We start from the raw sequence: 16,162 nt of genomic DNA, 5'->3' as shown, positions 1-16,162 counted from the left end.
GCCCTCCCCAAAGCAAAAACACACGGGCTGTCTGTCAAACAAAGTGGAGCCATCGCTGGGCTTGCCCTGTGTGGCCTATTTGGTCCTTCCACTTTCTCTCTGGCAGGCTGCAGCTCCTCTGGCCTAATGCACTGACGCCTGTTCAGGCAGCTCTGGATTGGCTCCCACCGTCAGAGACCCCCGCCTCCCCCCCGCTACCATGAGCCCCCAGCAGTACCTGCATGTTGTACTCAAAGGCCCTGTTGGCCTCCTCCACAATCCTCTCTTTGGTCTTCAGGTTCAGGTCCAAGGCATTCATCCTAGCCCGGTACAACTGCTTGAACTGTTGTGCATTGTCCACGTTCTCAAACAGATAGAACTGGGTCCCTTCTCCTGTGCTGGGGAGTTTCAGGGCCCGCTGGGCCACCTTCTTCAGCACCTGGCCCCCTGAGAGGTCCCCCATGTAGCGAGTGTAGGCATGGGCCACCAAAAGCTCCGGCTCATTTTGCCCCACATAGTGGATCCGCTCCACATACTTTTGGGCAGCCTCAGAGCACCGCACCTTCTCCTTCCAGTCCTCACCAAAGAAATACTCCATGTCCTTGGTCAGTGCCTCCTTCCGGTGTAGCTCCGTGGGGAAGTACAAGGGGGCAAAAGCTGGGTGGTCCTTGTTGCGCTCCATTTCCTCCTCAAGGGCTGAATATGTGAAGTAAAGTGCAGTAGTGGCCAGCTGTTGAGGGCAACGGGGGAGACCATGGGATAGGGCTGTCGGCCTTGACCAGCAAGCACATCTCCTGAGCCCACCTGCCCCCGCGTCTGAGGAGCCACCAGTGAAGGCTCCAGCAGTGTGCCCCCATCACCCCAATTCCCCAGAAGCCCATTTTTATACAGTGAATTATTTCACACACTCAGGAAACTTCCATGTTCCTTAAAGGACTGACATGGTGAATTCTTAGGAACATGGATACCTCTGCTTCCTGCACACTACCACTATGCTCTTCTATTTAAGCTTCATGAAAACCACAATCTGAGGGCGCCTGGGTGGCTCAGTTGGTTAAGCGACTGCCTTAAGCTCAGGTCATGATCCTGGAGTCCCGGGATCGAGTCCCGCATCGGGCTCCCTGCTCGGCAGGGAGTCTGCTTCTCCCTCTGACCCTCCTCCCTCTCATGCTCTTTGTCTCTCATTCTCTCTGTCTCAAATAAATAAAATCTTAAAAAAAAAAAAAAAAAAAAGAAAACCACAATCTGATGTCAAAAGAGTGGAGAGTGGGTAGAGAAAGGCCCAGCTTCCGCCTCTGAGCAGTTCCCAAGGGGATCCTCCTTATGGGACTAAGGCCCCCAACCTGACCCTATATCCACAACCAAGGGCACAAACCTTAAACAGCTCCTTCCTGATGTTGCCTTTCAAGAAGTCCTTGACAAACTGGGTGTTTTCTGCCCGGTCATGTGCTTCCTTGGTCCCTTCCTTCAGGAGCTCAGAGAGGTCAGCCATCCTGTGGAGATGGGGGGAGGGGTGTGTGTGTGCGCGCGTGCACGAGCGTGTGTGCATGTGTGAACTAGCCTTTTCCAGTCTCAGGGTGTCCCCCTGCTGAGCTGGAGGCAGAAGCTGCTCAGAAACTCCACTCCAGCATCAATACAGGGTCTTGCCAGAGAGCAGGCAGATGTGAGTTGGCCCCAAGGACTTGGGTGACATGGGGGATGACTGTGGCCTACTCCTTAACAGTGTCCGTGTCTCTATGAACCACCCAAATGAACAATGCTTTGCCTCTGTGGCCACCTAGTGCCTGAGGAAACACACCTCTAATCCCACCACAGCGTTTGCTGGCTTCTCCAGGAGCGGCCAGCCTTGGGGAACATGTCTCGCAGAATCCGTGCTGCTGTGATGGACTGACGGTGTCTGTCCCAAGGCAGCCTTGCTGCCTTCCTCCCACCTTCCACCCACGGCCTCTTCAGGACTACATGGGGCTGGGCCCAGGTGTAGGATCAGAATGAGACGGGCTTGGCAGTTGGAGCCAGGACATAGGTCTGTATCACTTAAAATGACACAGGATGCAGTTGCGCTGACAGGTGCCACAGCCAGTACACAGCAAGGCAAACAACGCATGACCCTAAAGATGGGGGTAGCAGCTCACACGGTCCACACAATCCATCCACCAGAGTGACAAAAACTTGGTCCCTCACGGCCCACCCTCCCTCTGCTGGCTTCTTTAGGAAAAGAATCCTTTATTATTAGCAGTTATTTCAAGATATAAAAAAGCACTTTGTCAGTGACAGGGCTACAACGAGACAATAAGAACAATGAAGAACAGGCTTCGGTAACTTGAGGCTTAGCATGAACTGTCCCTACCCAGTAAGAAAAATCCCTGGAGTCAGAGCTACTCCCACATTCTAAGGAGTGGAAAACACTGGTCAAGGTGCCAGTTTTGCCTAATGGCGCTTTTTCAGCACAGAAGACAAAACACTTAGGGTTTTAAGAAGAAAAAAGGATCAGAAATACCATCAAATTCCATTCCTCAGCACTTCTAGCAGTGCCTGACCTGCTTCCTTGGGAACAAAGGGGGAGAATGCTCAAGCAGCCCAGGATGCTGTATGCTGTTCCTCTCTGCAGTCCCTGTCAGGTGTCCTGGGCGGCGGCGGCAGCACGACACGACCCCGACCGCACCCCAGCACCCCAGCCCACAGGACTCAACGTAGCCAGCCCCCCCCACTCACCTGGCGTGGTTCTCTTTTTCTGAGGCCCCGGAGCTCTTTTTCTCCGACTCATCCACCCCCTCCGCAGTCTCCAGTTCCGCTGACATCGTTGCCGAGTGTGATTCCTGGGTGCTCACTCTTCTGGTCCTGAGGAGACACAAGGAGCTGGCGATGTGGCGCCCACGGCGCCACTTCCCCCAAACACCTGCCGGTGCTGCTCTCGTCTGAGCCAACATAATGGAGGAGTCACCCACGTGCCTTAGAGTGTTTTCTTTAAAAAATAAAGCTCTGCCATTACTGGGACCAGTATCTGAGCATGGACAAAATTTAAATATGGACAGTGGATTAGGTAATAGCATCGTATTGATATTGAACCTGCTGATTTTTATAAATTGTGCTGTGATTATGTACGAGAATGTCTTTGTTTTAGGAACTGTATCCTGAAGTTTTTAAAAGTAAAGGAGCACACTGTCTGCAAGTTACTGTAAAATGGCTCAGAATGTGTGTGCGCGTGCATATACGTAATAGAGAGAGGGCGGGAGGACATACCAAGTAAAAGCAAATGAGGCAAAATGCTGGTGATGAATTTGGATAAAAGGTGCACAAGAGTTCTTTGTACCATTCTTACAACTCTTCTGTATGTTTGAAATTACAACAAAGTCAAAAGTTACCTAAGACACAAAATAACAACATCACAGATAAAGCTTAGAACAAAAGCAAGCAGCGGCGGGAGCAGCGGCTCTGAGTCGGGCAGCAAGGGCACGTGGGCTGGCCCGTCCCAGCTGTCGCCGGCAGGCCAGCCTTGCGCACAGACCAGTTCGAAAGGCACTGGACAAGCAGTATCAGGTACATGGAGTCCCCCCAAGCAGAGCGGCCCCAGCCTGCCCGACTCGGCCGGGCTGAAGGAGATGAAACAAGCTAGCCAGGCAGTTCCCAGTGCCGCTGCCAGGGCCGAACCTTCGTCAGCCAGGGAAGTAGCGTCTCACAAGGCAAGCTGACCTCCCGCCCCCAGAGGCCTCTATCTGGCAGTGCGAAGGAGCAGCCCATCTGGGGAATCTTCCAGATGAACAGCAGCACAGTTGCACCAGCTACTAAAGGAACTTACAAAACCAGAGCTACCCAATCAAGCCAAGGAAAGAAGAGGCCTTCCTTTTCTACCTCCACCAGTACCTACTTATTGAGCATTTTCTACATGTTCCACCCAGAAACAGGAGTCTAGGGGGACAAAAAGTTTAAGTAATGGTCCTTCGAAGGTATAAAGGAGAAAACAAAAACCAACCTCCATCTCACCCCACGGATAAACTCATTGCTAGTATGTTGGTATATATCCTGAGTTTCTTCTAGGCTTGTAATTACATTTTATCTTTTCAGATATTATAATACATGGTTTGCTCGGCACGCTTTTTCTGAACCTTCACACCTTTAGATTTAGCATTTATACAGGGGGATTAATGATAGGAAGGATTAAGTGAGAACGGGGAAGGTAGTGAGGCTTTTAGCACAGTGCCTACCACATGGTAAGCACTAAATATTAGATATTATTTACGTTTGTATTTTGATAGAGGCGTTTTTTAAAATTTTATTTATTTGACAGACAGAAACAAAGCGAGAGAAGGAACACAAGCAGGGGGAGTGGGAGAGGGAAAAGCAGGCTTCCTGCTGAGCAGGGAGCCCGATGTGGGGCTCAATCCCAGGACCTTAGGATCATGACCTGAGCCGAAGGCAGACGCTTAACGACTGAGCCACCCAGGCCCCCCCGCTTTTTAAAAGATTTTATTTATTTGACAGAGAGACAAAGCGAGAGAAGGATATATTTTGATAGAGGCTTAACTGATGTTGTCCTAGAATGCTTAGAAAATAAAGAGCAGAAAGTGAAATGAGCCAGGCAAAGACATACATGGTATCACTTGTATGTGGAACCTAAAAAAAAGATTTAAGGGGTGCCTGGGTGGCTCAGTCGGTTAAGCATCTGCCTTTGGCTCAGGTCATGATCCCAGAGTCCTGGAATCGAGCCCCACATCGGCTCCCTGCTCAGTGGGGAGCCTGCTTCTCCCTCTCCCTCTGCCTACCGCTCTGCCTACCTGTGCCCTCTCTGTCAAATAATTCTTTAAAAAAATAAAAATTTAAAAATAAAAAAAAGATTTAAGTCATAGAAACAGTAGAATGGTGGCTGCAGGGGCTGAAGGTGGGGACAATAGGGAGAGGTTGGTAAAAGGGTACAAATTTTCAGTGACAATTAAGGCCTGAGGACCTAATGAACAGCATGGTGACTAGAGTTAATAATTTACTACATAATTGAAATTTGCTGAGAAGTGTAGCTTTTAAGCATTATTACAAAATAATATGTGAGGTGATGGATATGGATTCAATTGTGGAAATCCATAATTATAGATCACATTGTACACTTCAAATATATTGTAATTAACTTGTCAATTATATCTCAATATGCTGGGAAAAAAAAAAAAAAAAACCCAGTATAGGCGCCTGGGTGGCTCAGTCCGTTAAGCGTCTGCCTTCGGCTCAGGTCATGATCCCAGGGTCCTGGGATCGAGCCCCGCATCGGGCTCCCTGCTCCGCGGGAAGCCTGCTTCTCCCTCTCCCACTCCCCCTACTTGTGTTCCCTCTCTCGCTGTGTCTCTCTCTGTCAAATAAATAAATAAAAAAATCTTAAAAAAAAAAAAAAACCCAGTATATATAGTAAATGGGACCTTCTCTTGACTCCAAATCAGATATATTCTCATCTCCAATAATAATGATGAACTGTGCAGTTCATTAATGTTAAGTCCAGAATGTGAAGGTAGGTGGTCATCACATGGAGAGAAGAGTATTCAGAGGGCTTCCTGAAGAAGAGAGGGCTTACCCAGGACCCTCAACGACAGACAGCATTTGGGTGAGAGAGGAAGGGCCTCTAGATCAAGGAACAACATGAACAAAGTAAAATGGGACAGATCACAGAGATGGTGTAAGGCTGCCCAGCTATGCATCCTGCATTCTTTTACCAAGGGGCCAAGGTAGACTTTGTCGACTGCAGAATAAGCCCCACACCAGCTTGTCCACACTGACCTCTTTTTACAGACTTTTAAGAAAGAACATCTCAGCTCTATGTCCTTGGTGACCCTGAGAGCCAAGATTTATCCTGGGCCACTCAGCACGCAGGCTGCTGAGAGAAAAGGGGGCTGGATAGGACCTGTGGGCCACCCAGTGGAGGGAAGAGGGCAGAGTAAAAGGTCCCAGAGCCTCTAGACAGGTGGAGGTGCATGTGGCCATGCAGAAGACATACATACCCCAGGCACCTGAAGACTGCAGGTCCCATGCTGCTTGCATGTGAAACTAAAAGTAGGCAGACAAGAACAAGTGCAATCTGGTTGTCTAGGTTACTAGTTATGGTAAGTTAGGTAAACTTCCTGCACCTAATTATCACGCTGCACAACAGTGATTATGTATGTGATTAAATCTGATCATTAATTGTTTTGTTTGATAACTACACACTCTGGGAGGGCATGGTCTTGCTCTGGGAGGGCATAGTCTTGCTGGAGCAACAGGGCCTTTTGCTTATCTTAAAAATACAAAGGGGAGAGGAGCACCTGGGTGGCACAGTTGGTTAGGTGTCTCTTGGTTTGGGCTCAGGTCATGATCTCAGGGTCCTGGAATCCAGTCCCCGCACTCAGCAGCGAGTCTGCTTAGGTTTCTCTCTCCCTCCGCCCCTCCCCCACTCTCTTGCACATGCTAAAATAAATAAATAAATCTTAAAAAAAAAAAAAGGGTAGGAAGGGAAAGCCAGCTTCCATAGATGTCTTCTCATTACCACTTTGTGCCAGTCTCCCTTTGGGTACACTTTCCTCCCACGTTCTTCAACCCCAGTCCTGCCTGAGAGCCCCTAATTTCCTCCTCTTAGCTCAAAGGAGGCCCAACTCTGGCTCCAGAGGGAGGGCCATAGCTGTCTCTTTCACTGGTGGAGTTCCAGAACCCAGAAAATAACAAGTTCTCAACAAACACTTGCTGAATAAAAAATCCAAAGAAGGGGCACCTGGCTGGCTCAGTTGGAAGAGCATGCAACTCTTGATCTGAGGGTCATAAGTTCAAGCCCCACACTGGGTGTAGAGATTACTTACATTAATAAAAACTTAAAAAAAAAAATCCAGGGGCTCCTGGATGGCTCGGTTCTTGGGCGTCTGCCTTCGGTTCGGGTCGTGATCCTGGAGTCCTGGGATCCAGCCCCGCATCAGGCTCCCTGCTCAGCGGGGAGCCTGCTTCTCCCTCTCCCACTCCCCCGCTTGTGTTCCCTCTCTTGCTGTGTCTCTGTCAAATAAATAAATAAATCTTAAAAAAAAAAAAAATCCAAAAAGGAAAGGCAGGCAGGCAGTGTTCTCATGCATACTGCCAACAATACGGCACCTGTGGACAACAAAAAGTTATCGGCTGTTGACTACTTCAATAGTTTTATTTTTTAAGATTTTATTTATCTATTTAATTGACAGGGAGAGAGAGAGAGAGACAGCGTGAGAGGGAACACAAGCAGGGGGAGTGGGAGAGGAAGAAGCAGGCTTCCGGCTGAGCAGGGAACCCGATGCGGGGCTCGATCCCAAGACCCTGGGATCATGACCTGAGCTGAAGGCGGTCACCCAACCAACTGAGCCACCCAGGCGCCCCCTTCAATAGTTTTCTAAACTCCAAATATGATTTAACAATTTTGTTTTGAAGGAAAAATAGATACTGTCCTACTCCAATTAGAGGCAAGAATACTAAATCCTTAATGTGAACTAAAAGCACCATCTACACAGACGGGAAGAAGGTTCTGGGGAAAGCTCCATTAGCACATTCAACCCACACAAGTAGGGCCCAGGGAAGGCAGCCTTTGTCCACCTCTGTGGCCTGGTCACTGTTCTTCAAGGGAGTGGCTGTGTGGGGCAGCATGCAGAAACCACCTTGCAATGTCAGAAACAGAATTCACTTCATTCTCTGAAAAGCTACGTGTCCAAACTTGGTCTGACTGGCCTCTACACTTGAATCCTTTTTGTCTTGCAGCAACCACTGGAATCCCTAGAAAATCAGAAGCCAAATCATAAACGTAGAAATTTTCTAGACTTCAACCTCTCATTATCAACAAGCTGCTGCCACACTCCCCCTGGGGTCTGCTTAGGTTTCTCTCTCCCCCTTTTGTTGTTGAAAAACAACAAAAAAACATTCCACTCTGGGAAATACACTTCAAGATGTATTAATAGTAATCTGTAACAAAATGGTAGGTAGCCATACTATGATGTTACAAAAAAAGTCACACAGCCCAACAATACAGGGTAGGATTGCTCGAAGGACCGTAAACAATAGAATCCTGGCACAGATGGGAAAAGTTGATAGGCTGCATCCACTATGGAAAAGTCTACATACACTTGTTTTACCTAAAAGACTCAAAATACTGACTACAAGTATGTGCAAAAGTATGTAAGTAAAAGTGGCACCTGGATGGCTCAGTCAGTTAAGCATCCGACTCTTGATTTCAGTTCAGGTCATAATCTTAGGGTTGTGCGATTGAACCCTACATGGGGCTCTGTGCTCAGCCGGGAGTTTGCTTATGGATTCTCTCTCTCCCTCTCCTCCCACTTGCACACGTGTTCGCTCTCAATCTCTAAAATAAATAAATAAATCTTTAAAAAATATATATATCTATATATACAAAAATGAAAAAACAAAGTATCTAAGTATACCGATAACAGGAAGGTAGTTTGGAAAGGTATAAACACTATTTGTTTGACTTTTTAGCTAATTGGCTCCTTCTTTTATATAAAGTGGCCCAATTCTCTTGAAAAGGGCGGGGGGGGGGGGGGGGGGGGGGGGGGGGGGGAAGACAGGGAGAGAGACAGACAGAGGAACTGGACCAAGCAAACCAGCTAAGGTAAGATACTGCACTAACTAGTCCATAGGAAGTCACCTGGGCCTTTACTTTGCTCTTACAAATTTCAGAAAGGTCCATCTGCCCTCTGTATTTTAATTCCAGAAAACTGTGACCCTCTGTTTATAAAATCTACCTCCATAACTCCCGTACTAGCTGTTCACCTGACAGGTTTTTACTCCAGCACCAGATATGATAGAAGTAGCAACAATGTCCCATCACCAATGTTCCTTCCAGCAAAGGAAGTTCCTGTGGACTGCCCAGCAGAGCCAGAACACTTACTTCAAAGCCTTTGTTCCTTGTAAATTGCAGGCTCAAGGCACTAGGGCTCTTGAAAGAACAGACGTGTTCACAACTTTTTTCTTATTATATCCTCCATGGAAACATCCTACAAACTTCAGAAAGTGCAATGCTGCCAGACAGGATTACATTATCACTCATTCCCCATTTGTTAATTCAAAAAGCCACAGGGGCGCCTGGGTGGCTCAGCTAGTTAAGCATCTGACTCTTGATTTCGGCTCAGGTCATGATCTCGGAGTCGTGAGACCAAGCCCTGTGTCAGACCCCCACTCGGTGGGAAGTCTGCTTGAGATTCTTTCTCTCCCTCTGCCCTTCCCTGCGCTTGTGCTCTCCCTCTAAAATAAATAAATCAAAAAACAAAAGGCACAAAAAAGACTTAATCTATAATAATTCTTTTCCATTTGGATTCTTTTTCTTTGCCCTGGAAAACCACTGAAGAAGGGAGCAGGTTGCTGAGCTCAGCCAGCACTACACAGCAAGGTGGGGGAAGGGGTAAGAAAACGCATGGCAACCAGCTCCCTGAAATTAGAACAACTCTCCCACTCCGGAATTGACAGTGACCAGCCACAGATGCCCACATGAGCTAGTGTTGTTATCCTAATGTGCAGAGGAGGAAACCGCCACAGGGAAGGCGTAAGCAGCTGCTCAGACTCCTGTACTGGGTCGGCCATAGCTCCCACCCCTCCCCACTAAACAGCCTGTGGTTGGGCACCAGGAGTGCCTGCCTGCTTACCAGAAGGCTGTTCCCAGCTCAGAGTTTACTCCTGTATAGCACTGGCATCACATTAATAAGAGGTGATTATTCTTCAGCTTTCACAAGTGCTGTCATCATGTTTCCCCAGTTAAACCAGAAGCTTCCTACAAGACAGATCATCAAAACTCTCTCAGACTCAAGTTTCTCAGAGTCCAATGCCATGTTCCAAATTACTTACAAGTCAGTACCCTGGGCAGTCTCCAACTTGAGCTGTAACTGATGTAGATGCACAAACAGAATGCCCACTGAGAATGCTAGCTAAATGGGGGTGGGACAAGAAAATATTAGTTAAATTCTAAAATACCGGGGGTGCCTGGCTGGCTCAGTTGGAAGAGCCACGCGGCTCTTGATCTTGGGGTCGGGAGTTTGAGCCCCACTCTGGGTGCAGAGATTACTAAAAAAATAAATAAATAAATACCAAATAAAATAATAAAAATTTTAATTGGGGAAAAATTTTTTGATTGGGTATTAGGCCTCTAACTGGTATGTAATCTGGTTTTCTTTCTTCATATCTCCCTCCCTCCCTCCTTCCCTTCCCTCTCTCTCTTTCTTATGGTCTGAATTTTCTACCTGATGACCTGTTTGTGTTTCCCATGCCTCTAAGCTGGCCAAGGCCATTCTCATCCCATAGGGCCCAGTTAGGCTGGGTTCTGCATTTACCCAGATATGTTGTGTTTTCTCTACTGCTCCCCTCCTGGGGCTCCAGAAGGCCCAGGGTCTCCCCTGTAGTCCCTGCCTCAGCTGTTCTCTTCACATCAGAGCTAGGCACTGGCTCCCTGGCCCCCTCTGAGCCCTCTGAACAGGCCTAGTTCAACGTGCACTCCCCCGCCCCGGGAGGCTGCTTCTCACCCAAGTGCCTATGAGGGTAGGCACTCCACTGGCCTCTGCTTACTTTTTCTTAGCCAGCACTAGAAGTAATGAGGACTCCAGTTTCTTTTTTCTTTCTTTCTTTTTTAAGATTTTATTTATTTGAGATGGAGAGAGAGCACAAGCAGGGGGAGCAGCAGAGGGAGAGGGAGAAGCAGGCTCCTCACCGAGCAAGGAGCCCGATGCGGGACTCGATCCTAGGACCCTGGGATCATGACCTGAGCCGAAGGCAGACGCTTAACGGACTGAGCCACACAGGGGCCCAGGACTCCAGTTTCTTTTATCTGAAGGCTTACCTCTGGTCACTGGTACAGGTTCCTTCCCACTGCCCATGGTTTTTTGTGTGTTTTCTACTTTTGCATTCAATAAATACCTTTCAATTGTATACATCTTTGTCTATGATCTCACCTCACCCACTTATATTGTGACATTCAGGAGGGTCACAGTTCAAAAATAATGTATTACCTCTCACAGAAACCATGTTCATTATGTGCCCCATAAATGTTAGAATACAAGAATCCCAGACTCTCTCTTTCCTGGATTATAGGATCTGTTCCTTCTCTATATGCCCTAAAGGCTTTTCATATTTAAGTGAGAGAATACCTGTTCCCATTTACCAATACCATAAATCAGGCCGTGTCAATTCTTAATGATGCCACATAGTCCCATGGGGCCTCAGCAGATATAAATAGATTGTTTACCTAAAAATTCTTTTCTGAATATGTGTCAACATAAAAAGAGTAAATTCTAACATCCTACGTATAAACCCTTTATATGATCTGGGAACAAAGAACCCTAGAGCTACTATTGAGAGAAGAAACCAGGGACAGGAAGGTACATCTCTTCAGAGCCTCCAAATCTCTCTCTATATTTTTCACCTGTAGGAATGAATACTTGCCCAGTGTTCCATACCAAAAGACCACTGGGAGGATCAAATAAGATGATGACTGTGAAAACACTTGATAATAAATGTTAAATTATACAAATGCTACAAAAGGAATTGAGTATGAACCCAGAACTATTTACTAGCTGGTCTGCCCTAAAAGACACTCCAGGTTGAGCTTTTCAAACCTTACTAAGACACCAAGAAACTCTCAAGAGGAGGAAAAAGCCCTGTTCCTGGATGTGGTGTGGACAAGAATTTGTTCTCCTTGGCACGGTTTACAATCCAGCATTGATAAGGGTAAACCCCGCACCAAGGGCCAGTTTTGCATGCCATTCAATGAATGGACATGCAGAAGTGCCATCTGCCTTAGGTAAACAGCCACTTGACTGGCCCTGCTCTGCTCCCAGACCTCAGGGAAGCTGGAATGTAGAGAGGGACAAGGGAGTGACACTCATGGACCTGTCAGTTTACTGGGGCACTTCTGGGCTCCTGCTAACTACTGATTATTGCTATAGACTCAGCTCACCTTTGGGAATGGAAAGGCAACTGGGCCTTGCACAAAGGGCGTGGTCTTTATAGAGTTTTAAAGATTTGGGATTGAGATCTGGACTCCCAATGTTTAGTAGCTGCATGGCTGTAGTAAGTCATAACTCCTTGAAGGCTGAGTCTCCTCATCCATAAATAGGGTAACTCCCTTTGCCTCACATTTTCAAGTGCGCTATAAGGACTAAATGAGCTAATGTGCATATGTTTCATGAAATGTAAGGCTGCCGCAAATGTTGATGGTTTCTTACCGAAGAAGCTGCTGAAGAAAATGAGCAGCTAAGGGGTGCTTGGGTGGCTCAGTCGGTTAAACATCTGCCTTTGGCTCAGGTCATGATCCCAGGGTCCTGGGATTGAGCCCCCACATCGGGCTCCCTGAGGGAGCCTACTTCTCCCTCTCCCTCTGCCTGCCACTCCCCCTGCTTGTGCGCCCTCTGTCAAATAAATAAATAGAATCTTTTAAAAAAAGAAAGAAAAAAGAAAATGAGCAGCCGAGTGATTATGAAACACTAAGATAACAAAATCCCAGTGAATCAACAGATAATTCTGAGCAGGTCATACCCAAGGTCTTCTGAGTTGGCCCTCATTCTCTGGCAGTGCCAGAAAATGGGAATACCTGTTCTTTCCAAGAAGAGACATGTGACCACTGCAGCTAGAAAATCTTCATTGCAGATGCTGGCTGAGTCAGATGCTGGGAGCAGTGGATGGGGGTGAATCCGCTCTAACCCAACAAGGCACCTGGTAAGAGGTGCCTCCCAAAACTCTGAGGAAACCATATCATCTAGGTCAACAGCTTTTTAGTTTATACAAGGAATGGCCTGGAGTCTCCGCTGAACTCTGGTGCTGCCACTCCTTAGGAAATCTTACAACCTTCATCCCTTTCATTTTAATCACTGGGTGAATTCAATCCCACAGTTCACTGACTGGATGACTATTAACCTCTTGATAAAGAGCGAGTTTCAGACAAGGAATCCTGGGAAAGTAGAGGCTCCAGGGACACAAAACTCTTGCATCAGATTTACTAAGCACACATTTGCACATCTGCACAATAAGCAACCCGAATACAAAACTACTACTAGTCCAAAGGCACTAGCCTCTTAGTAACCTCAAAAACTGACCGCTCAGGAAGTCCAAAACTTCTTGGGCAAGCTCTCTTTTTACCGGGGACGGGGGTGTACTCATCTCCAGCATGTTAAAATACAACTGAGCAAGCATTCAAAAGCAGACATTGGGGATGAAACCTGAAGCACTGAAAAGAGCACAGAGTAGGGGCCAAGAGTCTACTGTTGCTGCTGCCAAAGAGAAGTCCTGGTAAAAAGACTTCCTACTATGAATGAAATAAGTATGAGACTCTCCTGTTCCCTGAGTGTCACCCCACCTCATATGAGAGGACCAGGACTCAGGGCTGAGAAGAGGAAGACTCTTTCCCATGAGAAGCACCTGGGGTGGGGGCTGAAGCCCTGACTGAATTCTAAAATGGATAGGACTACATTTTATAAGAATCAAGCCTAGGCACCAGACATCCCACAAGGGCTGGTTTTAGCAGAGGAAATGCTGACATGACCATGAGTCACCCCTAGGTACCATCAAGTGAAAATTATTCCAACTTTGGAACAATCCTGAAAACATGTCCTGTGCCTTAAGTGGAGTCATTATTCCCTTTCGCTCAGGTGTAACAGTTGTCACATGTGGCTTCAGCTTCTCTCATAAATACGATGACTACGAACAGCATTTAGGGGTGGAGGGAGAGTGGCTAATTAGGATGCTTCTGTGGAATCTTCATTTTGGAAAATGAGGTGCTATCAGCTCCCAGGTGCTTTCCTCTCTACAAAGAGACTCAACAGAGGCTCAGCAGCACCCCTGTAAGAACAGAAAGTCCTCAAATTCACCCTGGGAGGATGGTAGAGAGGAAGAGCGCCAGACCGAACTCTAACAGACCTGGGCACACCAGACTAAGTCACTTTCAAGCGGTGTCCCAATGACGAGGAAGAAATGAAGATTCAGAGATTTAAGTAATATGGCCAAGGTCACTTAGAAAGTTAATAATGGAGTTGGGACCAAGTCCTTCCTGAATTCAAGTTCATTCCTCCTGTGTCCCAGCTAACATGCATGTGCAATTAGTATGATGTCACCACAGAATACTAGCAAAATGGAAAATGAGGCTATATTACACTGCATTTACGTGTGCAATGGAAGGGTTTCCTAAACCACTGAGTGCCATTTGTTTTTTAGTATGAAAAGTTAGCTCAATCCTATGATTTCTGAGAAGTAAATGCTCAGCTTCCCATTTGAAGCTTCAGAAGCTGGTGCTGCCCATCCCACAACACTCACCTTCACTTGCTCAGATTACACGGCAACCCGAGAAGATTGTTCCCTGACGAGTCCTGCTTTTGTTGACTAGCAGGGCAGGCCAAGGCTGGAGATAGCTGGTCCCAGAGGCAAGGACAGCACCTCTACCACTCAGTGCATGAAGGGAAGCAGCCAGATCTGCCAGGCCTTGGTGGACAATGAAGCCAGAGACTCATGGCATCCCTGCACCAAGGAGAGGTCACAATAGGATCTGCACATCTCTATAGCATCTATCACCATAGTAACTACAGAGAAATAGAAGATCTGGTTTCAAGAATCTAAAAGCATGTTCTCCATGTGCTGAGTGTTTAAAATCTATTCAGTCCTGGGGTGCTCGGGTGGCTCAGTCGGTTAAGCACTGGACTCTTGGTTTCAGCTCAGGTTGTGATCTCATGGGTCGTGGGATGGAGCCCCGCTTCCGGCTCCACCCTCAGCAGGGAATCTGCCTGGAGACTCTCTCCCTCTGCCCCTCCCCGCCTCATAAATAAATAAATCTTTAAAAAAAATCTATTCGGGGGCGCCTGGGTGGCTCAGTCATTAAGCGTCTGCCTTTGGCTCAGGTCATGATCCCAGGGTCCTGGGATCGAGTCCCACATCGGGCTCCCTTCCCGGCAGGAAGCCTGTTTCTCCCTCTCCCACACCCCCTGCTTGTGTTCCTGCTCTTGGTATCTCTGTCTCTTTCAACTAAATAAATAAAATCTTTAAAAAAAAAAAAATCTCTTCGGTCCCATCTTTGCCAACTAAAAATATATGTCTAACTTGGGAACAGTAGTGCAATGGATATGAAGTATGTCAACATAAACTTCATGTAAGATTAGGAACTCCACAGGCCAAGATATTGGTCAATCTAACAAGGTGGTTCCTATATCTCACTTTGGACCTGTAAGGGATCTTACCATGTTCCCACAGGCCTACAGAGTTAGGTATTATTCCCAGGCTTTTTCACAATGACTGCCTAGATTCTGACAGCAGGGGGGAAGGGGTGGGTGAGTGGAGTGGGGGCAAGGAAACAAGCCCAGCCTCACAACCGGTAACTCCAAGAGGCTGGCTCCATCCTACAAAAGCTTTGTCTATGGCAGCAGAGGACCAGCAACAGCAGCTATTGGGACTTTGTCTCAGAGTAAGGAGTTCAGCTTTCCCAGTGAGCCCTACCTCCACTGGTAGAGGGGTCAGGGGCACAGAGCAGTCTAATAGCAAGCATATGCATACAAGTCCTTTCTGCACAACACAATGCTGATATGCTGATGTGACACGGGAGGAGGCGAGGCAACGGCTGCACTGCATGGATGACCTGTGGCAGGCACCCAACAAATGTTACCTGAACTGAGCTCAGCCAAGAAAGAATCCACTGGCCACACAAGCCAAAAGGAAAAGCAGGGAAGTGGTTAAGGCCCAAGCTCTAGTCAGGCACTACTGAGAACAAAGCTTGGTTCTGTCACACACCAGCTAGGTGGCCTTGGACCGGCTACTTCTCAGAATCTCAGTTTCTTCACCTGTAAGGATAGTAGTAACAACTCTGCAAGGTAGATATGAGAATTTAATGAGATAAATTACTTATAGAACCTCAACATATTGTATAATGTTAATTGAAGAAAGTGTCCCTTAAAGTTTGAAGTTAACGAATGTTCTCATATACTTTTATTTTTATTTTATTTTTCTTTAGATTTTATTTATTTATTTAGTCAGAGAGAGAGAGTAAGCAAGTGCACAAGCAGGGGGAGTGGCAAGCAGAGGGAGAAGCAGGCTCCCCGTTAGCAGGACCCTGGGATCATGACCTGAGCCAAAGGCAGACACTTAACTGACTGAGCCGCCCAGGCAACCCCCCATATACTTTTAGACAAGAAATGGAAATACCCCTGTCTCAATGAAAACCCTTACAGGCAACATCAAATCTGTACTGGGGTCC

At 47.2% G+C, this 16,162-nt stretch overlaps 1 protein-coding gene across 6 annotated transcripts in view; it reads right to left on the bottom strand.

Moving 5' to 3' along the window:
- HMOX2 (heme oxygenase 2) overlaps positions 1 to 16,162 on the bottom strand; it is a 29,964-nt gene that overhangs the window by 1,675 nt on the left and 12,127 nt on the right. Inside the window, exons 2-5 of one of the 6 annotated variants that reach the window (XM_035022162.1) lie at positions 9,591 to 9,715; positions 2,692 to 2,817; positions 1,355 to 1,472; positions 218 to 709 (exon numbers count right to left, since the gene is read on the bottom strand). In XM_035022162.1, coding sequence (XP_034878053.1) covers positions 218 to 709; positions 1,355 to 1,472; positions 2,692 to 2,777 — 696 coding nt within the window. In that variant the 5' untranslated portion in view covers positions 2,778 to 2,817; positions 9,591 to 9,715. Of the gene's footprint in view, positions 1 to 217; positions 710 to 1,354; positions 1,473 to 2,691; positions 2,818 to 3,219; positions 3,390 to 5,954; positions 5,973 to 6,782; positions 6,817 to 9,590; positions 9,874 to 16,162 lie in introns of those variants that run through there. The other 5 variants (XM_035022161.1, XM_035022160.1, XM_035022159.1 and 2 more) reach the window with 5 other exon arrangements.

This window comes from Mirounga leonina, unplaced genomic scaffold, assembly GCF_011800145.1.
Source record: "Mirounga leonina isolate KUSES-001 unplaced genomic scaffold, KU_Mleo_1.0 Mir_175, whole genome shotgun sequence".
In the NCBI taxonomy this organism is placed as follows: domain Eukaryota; kingdom Metazoa; phylum Chordata; class Mammalia; order Carnivora; family Phocidae; genus Mirounga; species Mirounga leonina.
The sequence above is the reverse complement of the archived record's forward strand: the minus strand, read 5'-3'. Positions and strand labels throughout refer to the sequence as shown.